Source organism: Leopardus geoffroyi, chromosome A1 (assembly GCF_018350155.1).
Source record: "Leopardus geoffroyi isolate Oge1 chromosome A1, O.geoffroyi_Oge1_pat1.0, whole genome shotgun sequence".
Lineage (NCBI taxonomy): Eukaryota > Metazoa > Chordata > Mammalia > Carnivora > Felidae > Leopardus > Leopardus geoffroyi.
Genome location: NC_059326.1, coordinates 13,870,767 through 13,888,174, shown reverse-complemented (window position 1 = coordinate 13,888,174; position 17,408 = coordinate 13,870,767). Strand labels below are relative to the sequence as shown.

The 17,408-nt window shown below is 35.3% G+C and overlaps 2 protein-coding genes across 11 annotated transcripts in view; one reads left to right on the top strand and one right to left on the bottom strand.

Annotated features, from left to right (window-relative positions):
* NBEA (neurobeachin) overlaps window positions 1-17,408 on the bottom strand; it is a 689,522-nt gene that overhangs the window by 655,665 nt on the left and 16,449 nt on the right. The window lies entirely within an intron of this gene.
* LOC123595927 (small ubiquitin-related modifier 1-like) lies at window positions 1,228-2,560 on the top strand. Its single transcript, XM_045473895.1, has one exon. It carries the CDS (start codon window positions 1,487-1,489, stop codon window positions 1,790-1,792), a length of 306 nt encoding a protein of 101 aa, XP_045329851.1. The 5' UTR covers window positions 1,228-1,486; the 3' UTR covers window positions 1,793-2,560.

The window sequence follows — 17,408 nt, the reverse complement described above, 5'->3', positions numbered from 1 at the left end:
CTTTCCAAGTAGATATTTCTATTAATGTATTTCTCACACCTGTTTATATGTATTTCCTCTACGGACATGTGAAAACCCTGAAAGGAGGGATGTGTCTTTAATAGCTGCATTGCCAATGTTTGTCAGGCACACATAAGAGACTCTACATTTGTTGAGTGTACTAATGGCATATTAAGCTTTTTGTGTTGTTTTTTAAATTTAGGATAGAGGCTGAATCTGGTAATAGTGAAGTGGCTCTTAACACAGTACAGATAAGAACTATAGACTCTGGACAAAATATTCAAAAACAGCTTTCTGAAGGTGAAGAGCAATCAAAACCGGACATGTAAAAGAATAGAAATGGGAGGGGCGCCTGGGTGGCGCAGTCGGTTAAGCACCCGACTTCAGCCAGGTCACGATCTCGCGGTCTGTAAGTTCGAGCCCCGCGTCGGGCTCTGGGGCTGATGGCTCAGAGCCTGGAGCCTGTTTCCGATTCTGTGTCTCCCTCTCTCTCTGCCCCTCCCCCGTTCATGCTCTGTCTCTCTCTGTCCCAAAAATAAATAAACGTTGAAAAAAAAATTAAAAAAAAAAAAAAAAAGAATAGAAATGGGAGTTGACAGGTATAAGAAAATAACAGTATTTTGTAAAATTCGTTGTTTCTTATGATTTTCTATTTAGGGACAAGCCCCGATCTACATCATGAACCAGAAGTTATGGACAATCTCAGCAGTTTGAACATGAGAGAAGCAATTCTTGAAACAAAAGCACAAGAGAGAAGAAGCCCCAAATAACCTCGGACAAATGTCTGGCTCAGCCATGAACTACTCACATTCATAAGATTTCAACTGATGCCAACTATTGAGTTCTGCAGTTTGAGTTTATCCAAGTAAACGGACACCTTAAAATTTGTCAACAAAATTCAGAAGAGCGTAACAAAATGTAGAATCTCTACACAGCATTATTCACAGCATTCACGGTAACAATCCAAAATTACTTAACATACAAATAACAAAGAAAATATAGTCCATTCATGAAATAAAACATGACCAATAGAAACCAAAATCCAGAGGACCCAGATGCCTGAATAAACACATAAAGATTTTAAATCAAGTAGTATAACTGTGTTCATGGAACTTTAAAACACATCTCATAATGAATAAAAAGACTGGGAATCATAGCAAAGAATTACAAACTACAGAGTCAAATACAAAATGTACAATAGAAAGCTATGACATTTAAATTAAAATGTTCACAGAATAAGCTAAGTAGCAGATCAGATAAAAAAAAAAAAAGAGCCAATGGAATTAAAGGTAAATCAATTTAAGTATTTAATCTGAAGAAAAATGAGAGGAAAAAGATTGGGAAAAAAACAAATAGAACCTCAGGAGCCCAGCCAGCCGCAGTGCTGTGCTGTGGGGAAGAGACACAGACCTGTAAACCCCGGAGCCAGGTTCTGCCGATCCGACGCCCCTGCTGTGCAGAGACCCTGGGTGAAGCCACCGTCACCATGTCTGACCAGGAGGCAAAACCTTCAACTGAGGACTTGGGGGATGAGAAGGAAGGAGAATACATTAAACTCAGAGTCATTGGACAGGATGGCAGTGCGATTCACTTCAAAGTGAAAATGACAACACATCTCAAGAAACGCAAAGAATCATACTGTCCAAGACAGGGAGTTCCAGTGAATTCACTCAGGTTTCTCTTTGCAGGTCCGAGAATTGCTGATAATCATGCTCCAAAAGAAGTGGGAATGGAGGAGGAAGATGTGACTGGAGTTTATCAGGAACAAACAGGGGGTCATCCAATGATTTAGATATTTTTATTTTTTTCTTTACCCTCAATCCTTTTTTATTTTTAAAAACAGTTCTTTTGTAATGTGGTGTTCAAAATGGAAATGAAAACTGGCACCCCATCTCTTTAAAACATCTGGTAATTTGAAGTCTAGTGCCCATTATTCATGATCACTTGTTTTCATTGTGCTGATTTTCGGTGATCAAACCTCAGCCCCCTTCATATCGCACTCTCCTGTTTAAAAAAATTGCATGTGTGCACAGAGAGGCCACCACCTTTTCCAGGACTGTGCATTTTCAGGCTTGTGATAAATAAGGTTGACCAATGTGAGTGTTCATAATGAGTTTCCAACTGGCCCTGAAGTTCTAGTATGTGATTGCTTCACTCCTGGACTATAACTTTCAGTGGGAGATGGAAGTTTTTCAGAGAAGTGAACTGTGGAAAAATGACTTTTCCTTAACTTGAAGTTTCTTTTAAAATTTGAGGGTCTGGACCAAAAGAAGAGAAATAGCAAGCTGGAGTCAAGATGACAGAGATCGCGAGAGTAACGACTAACTCCAAAGACGGCTTCACTGAAGAGAAAGCATTTTAAGATAAAAGTCTTGTCAGAAGACCCCAGAAAAGTTCTAATTTTCATTAGCAGTTAATAAAGTTATTCATGCAGAAGTGTGTTCAACAGAACACTGTTCTTTTTTGTTTTATTTGTACTTTTTGGCCTGGGATATGGGTTTTAAATGGACATTGTCTGGACCAGCTTCATTAAAATAAACAAAATATTTGTAAAAACGGTTAAAAAAAAAAAAAAAGAACCTCAGGGGCATATAGTACAAAATTAAAGATCTAATATAAATGTAATCCCAGTAAAAAAGAGGAATAGAAAATAAAAATATTTACAGAAATCAACAGCAATAAAAACTTTTAAAGTGCCTCCAAAAACAACACACTTAATTCCTCTCATCGAAATCCTATCAAATTTGGTGAGGTGAGCTAAAGCAGTGCTGAGAGAGAATTCTACAGTGCTAGAAAAGAAAGAGCTCTCATTGGCCTAAGATTTCATTTATGAATTTAAAGGAAAACAAAACAAGTAGAAGAGTGGAAATACAACACAGAAATCAATGAAATAAAAAATTAGCAGAGCCAAATTTGTTTCTTTGAAATGATTGATAAAATTGATAAATCATTAGCTCAAGAGAATAAGAGAGAGAAAAAGAAAATAATGCAAATTGTCAGTACCTGGGATGGATTTTCACTACAAATCCTACATTACAAACATAAAGACATTAAAAGCATATTACAGAAATGTTTATGAACAACAGTATGCCAACAAATTCAATTACTTACATAGAATGGATAAATCCCTTGTAAAATACAACTTTCCAAACCGACACAAGATAAATGAAAATCCAAATAGCCCATATTTATCAAAAAGGTAAGTTCATTATCAAAAAACCTTCCAATAAAAAAAAAGAACAGGCCTAGATATTTTCTATTGGTGAATTCTACAAAACTCATTAATAAAACAGGAAGAAGGAACACTTCCCAACCATTTTATGATAACCCCAGTAGCAAAACCTGACAAGGACATTACAAGAAAATAAAATTACAGACCACAGTCTCTCATGAACACAGCCACAGAAATCCTTAATATTGTAAGCAAGCCAAGTCCAGCAATATAGAAAATGGAAAATGCAGCAGAGTTACCTCAGGATGAAAGCTGTTTTAACATTCAAAAATCAATGTAGCATTGCCACTGAGAATGTAACATGGTAATCACTCTGGAAAACAATTTAGTAGTTTCTTAAAAAGTTAAAGACACATTTACCATATGACCCAGCAATTTTAATACTATGTATCTATGGAAATGTATATCCACACAGACGTTTATACAAATATTCAAAACAGCATTATTAATAAAAGCTAAAAATTGGCAACAATTCAAATGTCCATAAACTAGTAAATGGACAGTCAGAATGCAGTATACCCCACAATGGAATCAGTGTTTGGCAATAAAAAGGAACATAAGTGAACCTCACATGCTAAATAAGGGAAGTCAAACATAAAGATGACATGTGTGACTGAACAGGCAAATATAAGAAGAGTAAGTTAGTGATTGCCAGAGGCTTGAGGTGTGAATGAGGAGTGACATAAGTGTGCCTGAGCTTTCTTTGGGGGGGGGGTGATGAAAATATTTAAAAAAGTACATTATGGTTATAGTTGAATGATTATGGAGAATACCAAGTCATTGACTTATATGCAAAACAAAAACAAAAACAAAAACATTTATTTTATAGTAAGTAAACTGTATCTTATGAAAGCTGCTTTAAAAAACATAATTATGCAGGGGAGGCTCAGTCGGTTAAGCATCTGCAAACATCTCAGTCATGATCTCACCATTCCTGCAATCGAGCCTCACGTCGGGCTCTGTGCTGACGGCTCAGAGCCTGGAGCCTGCTTTGGATTCTGTGTCTCCCTGTCTCTCTCTCTCTGCCCCTCCCCTGCTTGCTCGGTCTCTCTCTCTCAAAAATAAACAAACATAGAAATTTTTTTTAAATAAAATTCTATTTATAATAACATGTAACATCAATAAAGCACTTAGAAATAAATGTAACAAAAAATTTGTAATGCCTCTAAATTACAAACTACAAAACAAAACACTGCTGGGAGAAATTTTTAAAAGGCCTAAATAAATAAGAGATACACCATGTTCATGAAATGGAAAACTCAGGATTTTTAAGAAGTCAACCTCTCCCCCCCAACACCCTGCTTCTGCCAAGTTAAATTATACATTCTTGCAAATCTATTTATAATTTCACAGGCCTCTTTGTAGACTGACCATGAATTCTAAAAGGTTTATGTAAATGTAACAACAACAACAAAGCATGACAACTAGAATATTCAAAGCTATCTTAGGAAAAGAAACATGGAGGATGTACAAACCACCCAATTTAAAAATTTATCATAAAGCTCCGGTAATCAAGATAACCATAGCACTGGCATAAAGACTGACAAAGCAGGTCACTAGAACAGGACAGACTCACTGACGCTCCAATCAGTTTTCTGCACAGGTGCTACAGTAATCCAATAGAGAAAGGAAAGTCTTTTCCACAAGTAACAATGAAACAGATGGATATCAATATAGGGAAGAACAATAAAGCCTGGATCCATAACTCAGACAAGAATTAATTTTATATAGATCACAGACTAAACAACTATAAAACTCCTAGAAGAAAACACAGAAGAATATCTGCATCATCTGTAGTGAAGATTGTTACAGGGCATATTCTTAAGGACACAGAAAGCAAAAACCATAAAGGAAAAAATTGATGAATTAGACTTAATCAAAATTAAAAAGCCTTTGTTCATGAAAAGATAGCTATAGATAAACAAAAAATTTAAAGACAAAAAATTTTCCAAAAACATATATGACAATGGAATGGTATGTAAGATATATAAAGCACTTCTAAATTTTTTTTTTTAATTTAAAAATGGCAGAACATTTGAACAGGTGCTTCGCAAGATATTTACAAACCACCAATTAAGGATATGAAAATATATTAATCATCATTAGCCATCACAGAAGTGCAAACTAAAACTACAATGAACTAAACTATTATACATCCATAAGAATCACTAAGAGCACTAACCATGTAAAATGCTGGTAAGAATGGGCTCTCTCACACAGTGTTGGAAGTACAAAATGTTTCATCCATTTGGAAAAAGGTCTAACAGATTCTTGTTAAACCAAATATACACCATCTCTCTGACCCAGCAATTACATTCTTAAGTATTTACCCAAAGGAAATAAAATACAAATCCCCAAATGACTTTTGTATAAGAATGTTAAAAGAAGCTTTATTCTTTTATAATGGCCCCAAACTGGAAACAGCCCAGAGTTCCATCAACACAAGAATAGATAAATTATGGTAAATTCACATGATAGTCTGCTACTCAGCAATAAAAAGTAACAAACTGCTGATAAACACAACAATATGAACAAATGGCAAAAGCACTATGTTAAATGAAAAGAAGCTTTACTGAGAAGAGTTTATTCATTTTGTCAAATCCCATTTATACAAATTCTATGACAATAGTCTATGGTGGGAAAAAAACTTGAGTGGATACCTCTGGGGATACGGGGTAGAGATTAACTGGTAGAGGGCATGAGGGAACTTTCTGAAGTGACTATAAGATTTTTTATCTTGATGGGGGTTTGGGTTACTCAGGTACAAGCATGTGTGAATACTGAATATTATATTTAAGATTGATGTTTTCATCATATGTAGTTTGGAGGGGAGTGTTTAGGGAGACCATAACCAAATACTGAATTTGAAATAAAAGATATGTATAGCTACAACCTGATTTGAAATATATGCCAAAAAAAAAAAAAAAAAAGACCAAAAGCAAGATGGATTGATGGATGGATAAGTGATAAAGTGAGTTCTGTAAAATGTAAATGGTAAAATCCAAGTGGTAAGATGACAAGCACAGGAAATATGAAAAAAATCCTAAAGCTCATGAACCTTAGTCTGGAAAGTAAATGACTCCCAGTTACCAAGATGGAGAGAAAGAGAGACAGCAACAGCAGGGGAGGGGCAGAGAAGAGGGCGAGAGAGAGAATCTTAAACAGGCGCCACACAGTGCAGAGCCAGATGTGAGGTTCGATTTCACGGCAGTGAGATCATAACCTGAGCTGAAATCAAGAGTTGGACACTCATCCAAATGAGCCACCCAGGCGTCCCAAGATGGATTAATTTCTTTAAAGTACTGATTAATATTAGCACCTATTTCATAATTATATACAATCTACATCCATTTACAGTTACACTTAAATACATAAGCATAGGTATGTAAACAAGTAGAGAAGTCTCCTAGAAGTGAAATACAACTACAAAGCCTCAAAATCTTAACATTTTTTTTCTGGAGAAAAAAAGCAGCATGGGGTAGTTTGCAAAAGGCCACGATGAAAAAAATGGATCAGCTTTATGACCCCTGTAACTCTTCATTCAGTACACTCCATACCAAAGATTCATCTTATATTTTCACTTAACCTTGCATGTCTCTCCTTTATAAAAGTTTCCCCGAGGTTCCACTCCCTAAAGATGTTAACCACCCCTCCTCAGAAAGTCCATCATTCTTTGTATTTCTCTTATAAAAACTTATGAAATTTATGTCCACTAGGAAAAATAAAACTGTTAAAAGGCTTGGGCATCAGGCCAACTCTACCTGCACAACCCAAGACAAATTGCTTAATCTTGTTTCTTTGTATGTAAACTGTGGATAACAGAACTTTATCTCACAGGGTTATTATCAGATTATGGTGCTTAGCCTTCTTCATAAAGTACCAGATAAAAATTACTATTATTATTATTATTATATTACTATCTCCATATGAGCCTCAGTACCAACAACATTTAACAGGCATTCATTTTTTTAAAATAATATTCAGTTAAAAGAACTGAATAAACTATTCACGTGTTACTGATTGACAGACTATTGTTGTGGCCCATACATATAAACACACTTAAGTAACTGCCCTTCCAGTTGTAAGATGATACTAGTAACTCATCTGTGGCTACTGACTTAAAAACAAATGAGCTTTACTTTGGTTCTTTTTAATTTGTTTTATTTTATCCCTAAAATACAAGATTATTTTTCCATTACCCTCATTTTCATCACTATTTCTGCATGTACTCATAAGGGCAATTCTCTTCACTCCAATTCTCTTCACTCCCTAACCTAAGAGCTCACGACCACATCATCCAAGCAACTGAGTAATAGCAAACCCAAACCCTTCCCCCTGCCATCACTTTAAAATGTTCAGTTCTGGCCTACTCCCCAAATTCCTTGTTTAGAGGCCTTCCAAATGTTCATCTTTACGCACATTTGAAACTTCAGTCATACTAAGTAATTAAATTAACAAGATAAATTGATTAATTGCTACCATCATGATTATTCTTTCATTGTGAAATCTCCAGGCAAGAATAGGATACAATTTATATTCTGGCAAAAAGAAGAAATGAAAGGCAAAAACCAAAAGTTTTTAAATGTCCATGCCTTGATCTCTACTTCACAGCACTAAGTGCCACATTTCTATTCTTTCACTGTGCAGCTCTCATAATGTGGAACCTACACAGTCTTCCTTAGTCATGGATATAAAACTCAAACCCAAGCCTCTAATTCCTTTAATAAATAAATACAAAAAAAAAAAAAAAACCAAGAAGTCAGACTCAAAATAGAAAGATGAAAAACAGCATTCCAACAACAACACATTAGACAAAATATCACTAATTAAGGAATATGATAAAAATCATAGTCATTCAGAAAAATAACACCTACCAGTTGTTATCTGGTAGATAATACTCAAGCCTTCTTAATTATAGGACTAAAAATGAATCAGTATCTGAGAAGAACTGAAGTCTTTCTCAATGGATATTAAAACACACATTAGTAATCAGGTACCCATGTGGAAAAACTTCCTTGATCACTCACCAAGCATCCTAAAATAAAAATCTCTCTATGGTAGTACCACTGTACTACAGACATTTTCACTAAAATTACATCACTAATATTGTAACATATTATTTTTAAAATTCTATAAAATAGTATAACATCAGCAAAAAAATTTGAAGAAACAGAAGATACAATTCAAGTGTCATCTTCTTGGAGAAGCCATTCCCATTTAGAGCAAAGGGTCTACAAATTACTGCCTAGAGATCAATTCTAGCTTGCTGCTTCATTGTAAATAAGATTTTATTGAAATACCACCATGCCCGTTCATGGACATAGTGTTTAAGGCTGACCACAGTATAACTGAAATATATATATTTGGTCTTTGCCCCAGTTCCTTGCACATAGCTTCAAAACCCTTGACATTTCATAGGTGTCCTTTGTTACCCATAATTAGTCCCTTTTGATTATACCTAATGTTATGCTAACAAGGTGACTCATGGTCAGTCCCTAGATAGTTTAAAAGAGAGGAGCCAGCCAATGAAAGACCAAGCATGTGAGCACAGGGCTGGAGACTGAGTTCAATTATGTGGTCAACAATTAAATCAATCACACCTACACAATGAGTCCACAAAAACTATTGAACAATGAGATTCAGGAAGCTTCCAGGTTGCTGAACATATCGATGTGCTGAAAGGGTGCCCAGAAAGGGAATCGAAGCTCTGTGTACCCACTCCCCACCTCTAACATACTGACCTATATGTCTCTTCCATTTGGATCTTCCTGAGTTGCAGCTTTCATAATAAAACTAATCCTAAGTATGGTGCTCTCCTGAGCTCTGTGAGTCATTCTAGCAAATTACTGAACTTGGGGGGCGGGGCTATAGTCAGCCAGGCAGAAATGTAGGAAGCCCCACTTGTAGCTGGCATCTGAAATGGAGACAGTCTTGTGGGACCAAGCTCTTAGCTTATAGGTTTGCACTAACTCTAGTGTCAGAATTCAATATAATTATAGGACACCTAATTGAGGTCAGAGATTAGTGTTGCTACCTTCCCACTACAGCTGCAAAGTAGAGTAGCTGCAATAAACAAAATATGGCCCATAAAGCCTAAAATGCCTGGATCTTTACAGAAAATATTTGCCTACTACTGTTCTAGGGAATTAGTCTCTCAAAGTCTCCTGTTTCAACACTTTTGGTACGTATCACTAACACATTAACAATTATATTTATATATTTACTTGTCTATCTCCTCCAGGATATTACTACTTATGAATAAAAAATAGTTTCATTATCATCATATTTTTAGGACCAACTTCTTGGCATACAGTTGACAAAAGCTTAATAAAAATACCTATTTAAAAAAAAACAAAAAAAAACTTCTTACAGCATGTTTCTGTCCCAGTGTATCTCTTTTTCTTTTTATTTGAGAGAGAGAGAGCATGAATAGGGGAGAGGGGCAGAGAGGGACACAGAGAGAGAATCCCAAGCAGGCTCCATGCCCAGCACAGAGCCCAACATGGGGCTTGATCCCATGACCGTGGAGTCATGACCTGAGCCAAAATCAAGAGTTAGACATTGAACCAGCCAGGCGCCCCCAGTGTATCTTATTTTCTATTTTAATATCAGGCCTATGTTCTGATTCTAAAAGAAAAAAACAAAACATTATTGAGAGATCATGGATTATTAGCATATTAAGGCCTGAGAGTACCACAAAATACTCTAATTCAATCTTTATTTTCAGTCACGCAAAATAAAGTCTACAACGCTTAAATGACTTGACCAACTAATTAGTAACAAAGACAAGATCAGAATCCAAGTCCAAAATCAATAATCTTTTCACTAACAATACCAAATCTTTCTAATTAGTGAATAAAAGCATCACAACATAAGTAAAACTAAACTTTGTTCAAAATGTACCCCCTAAAGTACTCTCCATTCATGCTACTCAGAGTACCAGTCAATGAATGAGAAGGCTGAATCAGAACATGAATCAACACACTTCTTTCACAAAGAAAGTTTTGTTATGGAAAAAAAATATTTGAAATAAACAATGTGCTTACTAACAAATTTGATTTACATTCTGGCACAAGCTCCTTATCTCCTCTCAGACCAAGAAACATTTTACAAATATGCAAACCTCTTCTGGGGGCCACATTTTCAATAGCAATGTACTAAACAAACATCCAGTATTGAAGCAGAAACTGTTAAAAGTATAATGATCTTCAAATATACAATTTATATACACAGCTCCCACTTGAAAGGAATACGAGGGAAGGAAAATAACATCTATTTCATTCCCTATATAAGGATTTTCTTATATATCCATATATATGCAGTGTAGATACAGACATAAAGAGGAAGACAAACAGAAGCTCAGAGAGATGTAATACTTGGCTCAAGGTCACAAAGCAAAGAAGAGGCAGAGCCAGGATTTGAATTCAGATTAGTCATTCCACAAAGGCCAAGCTCTTTACAGAAAACCAGGATACAAAAACAGATTTGACTCAAATAGCATTTGCACATTAATTCATAAATCTAAATATAGTCCAGCACATCAATTCATAGCTGTAAAAGGCCTAAAATGAGCAGGTACAGGATGCATCTAGAAGAAGCACCCACTATTTATATAGACTTCACCACTGAACAGGCTGTCCTCTCTGACCAACCCTGTTGTTTCAAGGAGAGAAACACAAGAAATACTGAAAGAGTAAGACAATACTAGTCTATCTAATCAGATCACCTTACACGGAATATACATACGTATTGCTTTGCTCGTCACTCTTGCCAAAACTCCTCCACACTGCCCAAAGTCCTGAGCTTCAAATTTACCCAGCTTCGTTTGTCTCATGTGTAAAAGGGGACAGAAATGCCTGTATCATGGAGTTACTATCTTAATTGAAAATACTTTATTTTCTCTATTGTAAGAAATATTTTTCATATATTAACATTTCTGAAATCAACATATAACTCATAATTGATGTGTACATTTAATGTAGTAGTGTTTCTTTTCTTACCCCTAAGTGCTATTATTAAATCAGTAACGGTCAACTGCATAGCAGAATCCCTAACAAAAACTTGTAACTACTATCATTATTATGTTTGGTGGAAATGAGCAACAGATTCTGGTTTTGAAAGCAGCTCATTCCAGAACTTTTCTTTATGTACTCATAAAAGCATACATGTTTAAAGCATTATTTTTATTTTTCCTGCTCTTCCTCCACCTTGACGTCTAGAGACCTCGATTTTGCCAACTGCAGTTTGCCAACCACATCACATTTCAAGTGACTCCTGAGTTTGTTGACAGATTAATGTACTTAAAAGATAACTAATGTAATGCAAAAACTGGAAATACTTAACTTCCTGAAAATTGTCTCTGACTCTGAATTAGAGAAGAATCCAGTAGAGACAGAAGCTTAAGCTAAGTCCTAAAGGATAGGCAGTAATTTGATGGGAGAGAAAAACATTACTACAAAGACAGTACTACTTTAAACATACTATGCTGATACAAATTTCCAGATGTAGATAGAATACTCTCACTCTACCCGATCTACTCAGCAAACTCCTGCTCACCCTTCAAATCCAATCTCAAGAGAATCCTCTACCTTAAAGTCTTTCCTGACTTCTGCAAACAGTTTTGTCACTTTCTCTTCTGTGATGTTGTATTCTAATACACACTTTTTCTTGAGATCCCAGGAGAAATAAAAGGCAGAACAAACACTTGAATTCAGATTAGTCAAGCGACAAAGGCCTGATCACATTACTCAGTATTTTTTAAATTTACACATCAGTCTCTCTTTTCAGAATCTGAAGTCTTTAAAGAAAAGATTCATCTTTCCAATCCCATTCTACCCCAGGTTTGACCATACTATTCCTAGGAATAAGCAATTTAGCTCCCAATCACCACTGAGAAATAAAAATATGTTTAAATTAATCTCCTTCTCCTCTCCACTGGGTATTTATAAATCTTTCAAGGTTTAGAACATCCAAGAATGTTGCTGAAGTATATATATTCTTAAATTTTAATGGAAGAAGACAACACATATCGCCAACTCTCAAAAACTAGACAATTATCCAAATGCATCGTGCTAGCTTTGAGGCAAGACATCCCAAGAACACTGCTGTGACGCGTCCTCTACTCTGGACACTGCTGTGAACCACCCAGAAGCTTCTTACAACAGTTCTTTCTCCAATCCAATATTTCTAGCACCCGCTGGTCCCAATGTTGTTCCAGTATTAATTTGATCCAAGGGGTATCAAGTGTTTGCCTACTAATCACCTAGTCACCTAGATAATGCTCTTCCCCTGGCTCTTCCTGCACACGGAAGTGAGAAAATAAATTTCTGCTGTTCAAGCTATCTGTTCTGTGACAGCAGCCTTAGCAAATTAGCACACCAGCTAAGCCCAGGTAACTCAAGTTGAATTTAATAAAAGGAATAATTGCTAGACTAGAAATTCAGAGACCTGAAATCCAGTCCTAAAGCATGGCAATTTAAAAACTGTGTAACCCAGATTAAACCAGTAACTTTCCTGTGCCTAGGTTTCCATATCTGAAAACCAGATAATCTTTGAAACTTTATCATGTACTAGCATTCCAGAATTCTAGTATTCAAAATCAGGGTCCTATTTAAAATATGGTACTCCCGGGGCACCTGGGTGGCTCAGTCGGTTAAGCGTCCGACGTCAGCTCAGGTCATGATCTCACAGTCAGTGAGTTCGAGCCCCGCATCGGGCTCTGTCCTGACAGCTCAGAGCCTGGAGCCTGCTTCAGATTCTGTGTCTTCCTCTCTCTCTGCCCCTGCCCTGTTCATGCTCTGTCTCTGTCTCAAAAAAAAATTAAAAAAATAAATTTTAAATATGGTACTCCTGACAATTAATACTAAAATTAGCACTCTAAATACAATAGGGGACTCTGATTCTGATAAATCAAATAAATAACAAACTGTTATGTCCTGCTTTCCAGGTAAAGTTATAGCTACTTCTCAACTTCTGTTTTAGTAAACAGGATAAACACGAATTTCCAGAAAGTGTATTTTCACATATATTTTCTAATAGTAATTCATAACAAGTAGTCATTTCTTTCATTAAGAAACAGTCTAGCAAATAATTCAAGCAAATATCTAGTAAAACACGTTAGAAATAATTTTAATCCAACCAATTCTTACATTTTATTGTAACTGCTTCTTCAACTCTGAAGCAATGTTTACAATTTGCCTTCCAAAGTATTTGCTGACAATAACATGCATTTTAATTTGTTGCCATATTGATTTCTATGAATTATTTAGGGAATTTTTACCAGAGCAGGGAGAACAAGTTTTTCCCCAGTGAGATGTGGTTTTTAAATTATTGCTATTAAGTCAATGCATCAGTTAGGATGAGGTTTACTGATACATAACAAGAAAACCGAAAACATGAGTGGTTCAAACAATATAAAGATTATATATGTGTGTGTCGGCATGTATAAATATATATTTGTATATGTATACACACACAGATGCATACATATAAAGAAAGAAAACACGCTAGAATATTAGTTTATTTCTATCCCTCCAATGGTTCATTTATTTTTAAGATATTCCCTTCTAAACCAGTGCTGCCCAGTGAAAATATTATGTAAGCCATATATATCATTTAAATTTTATTAACCACAATAGAAGAAAATGTAAAGAGAAACAGGAGAAATTCAGTTATATTTCATTTAACCCAATATATGTAAAACACCATTTTAACATGTAATAAATATTTTCAAATTATTATGATTTTTATACCAAGTTTTCAAAGTCAAGTGTGCGTTTTATGCTTTCGGTACATTTCATGTGCTCACCAGCCACACGTGGCTCGTGTCTACCCTATGACTGGACAGCTCTAGACAGACCTAGCCAGCTTTCAAACCTCAGCTCAAGCATAACTGCTTGTGAGAAGCCTTCCCTTGACGCCTTCCTTAGACTTCATTAGTACATTTCTCCTTTCAGTGTGGCCCACCATAACCTGATTCGTTTCTATCATAGAATTTACAGATATAATTGCCTGTAATTATCACCCCCTATAGCATTAAACACTCCAGGGCAGGGATTTTTCTTGATCATTGTATCCTCAATGCCTAGCATTACATATGGTGAGTACTCAATAAATATTTGCTTGAATAAAAGGGATAGGCAGTCAGATAGGAAGGGCAGGTTGAAAATGAGTACATACAGTCAGACCCAGTAGACCAGTATTTAAATGGGGGTGGAAAGAAGGGCACAGAAGAAGTAACTATGAACAAAAGAACTAGATAACCTGCAAATTAAATATAGTACTCTACCCTGAATACTTAAATCAATTAGAAAATAAGTCAAGCCAACTATAAAATAATTCAATAACAGTATATATTAAACATTAATCTCTATCACAGTATAAAGCAAAACTTTTATAAGATCTCTGCTTTTTCCTTAGGAATAAACTACATTAACACAGCCCCTTTTTAACAACTAGTAACATATCACAAACGTGATACATGTAATTATTAAATTCTATTCTCATATACTACCTCCCCATTAATATATCTTTATGCCTTTTACATATGAAGATAATAAATTAAGGCTCTAAGGTACAAAATACATTATCATATTGACCCAGCCCCAATCACTCTCTCCCTGGAACTGAAATCTATGTTGCAAATGTCTATGTCCCATACACTCTAGGCAGGTCATTTTCAATTTATTTCAGTTTGGCAGCCTAATTTTTCAATGTAATTGGGTTCAGCTGTCATTCTGAATGACAGTTTGTCATGCAGTAACTAAAATACATTAGTTTACCTTTCAGAGTGCAATTACTAATCAGGTTAAATATTATTTCTGGAATTTTAAAAAAGCCCAATATAATTAATTTTTAAAATCAGCAAATCTGACTAAAATATATTTGCTCAACATAATTCCTATAAAAGTATCTAAATGAGTATTTTCACTGAGAAAATAGCTTCTTCACAGCTACTCAACCCATCCCTGAAATAAGTCAGTCATCCTAAAAATGAATGCTTTTTGATCCTAAGGCCCAAATGAGGAAATGGTAATAGTTCAAAACAACTCCAAGACCATTCAGGCAATATTACTGAACTGTGACCAATTAGTTTAGTCAGTCCCTGTGTGGTACTAATGAGACCAAGGAAATGGGTTACATTTCCATTTGAATCTAAACTTAGTAAAGTGAATGGTTAAAAGACTGAATCTACAATCCCATCCAATTAGGGCCTGCTGTCTGCCAGGTTGATGACTTCAACAATAATAGCAATGAAACAAGCATGTGAATAGATTAACAGCTAGGGGGAAAAATTCACACCTTAGCATGGAACAGATACTCCAAAGAAACTTGTAATGTGAAAAGTCACACTTTGATAAACATGAATCATTAAAGCTCAACTCTTAAAACCAAGACAAGTAAATATGCTACCTTATAAATAGTTTCTACATTATTACATATAATATTTGACCTAACATATTTTTCTGGAACATTCTTTCAATTCTGGAATGCTACATAATGAAAAACTGTAATTTGGTTGGCAGAAAGGAAAAACCAGAGTCCTTTCAGCAGTAGGAAGGAACAGGATTTCCTTACAGAGGAAGAAAAGTTCACCAAAACAGTTAACACCAGACCAGTTAAGAAAAAGGCTTATTTGTGGTGATCCTGAAACTGAACGATATCAAGCTAGCTTGAATCTTCTTCTAGATTTCGGAAAACCATTAACTCAACTTTGATAAAATGTTAATTTTTAGAGTTGTGATTTTGTGAGACTGATAAAATTGAAAATAATTTAACACACTCAGTGCCCATCATCTCTTCGTCCACCTTCTCTCTTAATCATGAACTACAAATGCCCAACAGAAATCTAGCTCCTTCTCTTCACATGCGGTAAAAGGGTAAGCAATGAAAACTAAACTCACCTCCTCTCTCCACAGGGCTGAAATTTAACAAGTTTACTCAATTGTATTTAAATTACAACTTCACTCAGTAAATTATACATGTCATATACCCTATCATCACCACCTTTTCAAATCTCAACCTACACTTTTTAAAAAAAATAGTAATCATTGAGTGCTTACTTTGTATCAGACCCATCACCAGGCATCAGGAATCTCTTCCCATTGTCCCTTCCCTCAATCATAACTTAAAAATTTGAAATCTATCCCCTTCTTACTGATGAGCATACTCTAATAGCAGTGTTAAGAGTGAATCTTTTTTTTTTTCTCCTAAGATAATGGGCAAGGGAGCACCTGGGTGGCTCAGCTGGTTAAGCATTCAACTTCAGCTCAAGTCATGATCTCATGGTTCATGGGTTCGAGCCCCACGTAGGGCTCTGTGCTGACAGCTCAGAGCCTGGAGGCCACTTCTGATTCTGTCTCCTTCTCTCTCTGCCCCTTCCTCACTCTCTCTCTCTCTCTTTCTCTCTCTCTCTCAAAAATAAATAAACATTAAAAAGATTTTAATGAAAGAAGATAAAGGGTAAGTATGATAGTTTAGAAAATCATGCAAAGTGTAATTTATTTCCCAAAGTTTTCAACACAAGACCTAATTCCTGAGTCACCTGTATACCTAACAATTAAGTTAGCTATAGACAAAAACTAAAAGAAATATAATGTGAACCACATATATAATTTAAAAGTTATCTAATAGCCACATTAAAAGAACTAAAATGGAACAGGTAAAGTTAACTCACTTTATAAATTAATAAATAACCCAAGTGGCAATATAACCAAGATAATTTCATTTCAACATGAAACCAACATAAAAATAATGAGATATTTTACATTATTTTCCTCATCTAAGTCTTTGAAACGCTGTATTTAAACTTAAAGCATATCTAAATTCTTATTAGCTGTGTTGGAAGAAGTGCTTGACAGCCACAAAACACAGGGGCTTCTACCCTGGACAGTACAGCTACAGATAAGCCAAAAGAAGCAGCACTTTAAAACAAGTAGTAAATATATGAAGAGACAAACTTACAATGAGACCAAGTTTTCAATAGACTTTAAAATGGCATAAACATAGCCATGATTGATAAATCTTTACTAAGTTATTTAAGATAAGGTAGGCCTATACTGCAGGGGTATAAAAGAGGATGGATAAATTATGTTATTTCTTAAAAATAAAGAAAAAAGCAGTTAAAACTAAAGATTCATCTTCAGAAGCTGTATACTACAAAAATGAGTTCAAATAA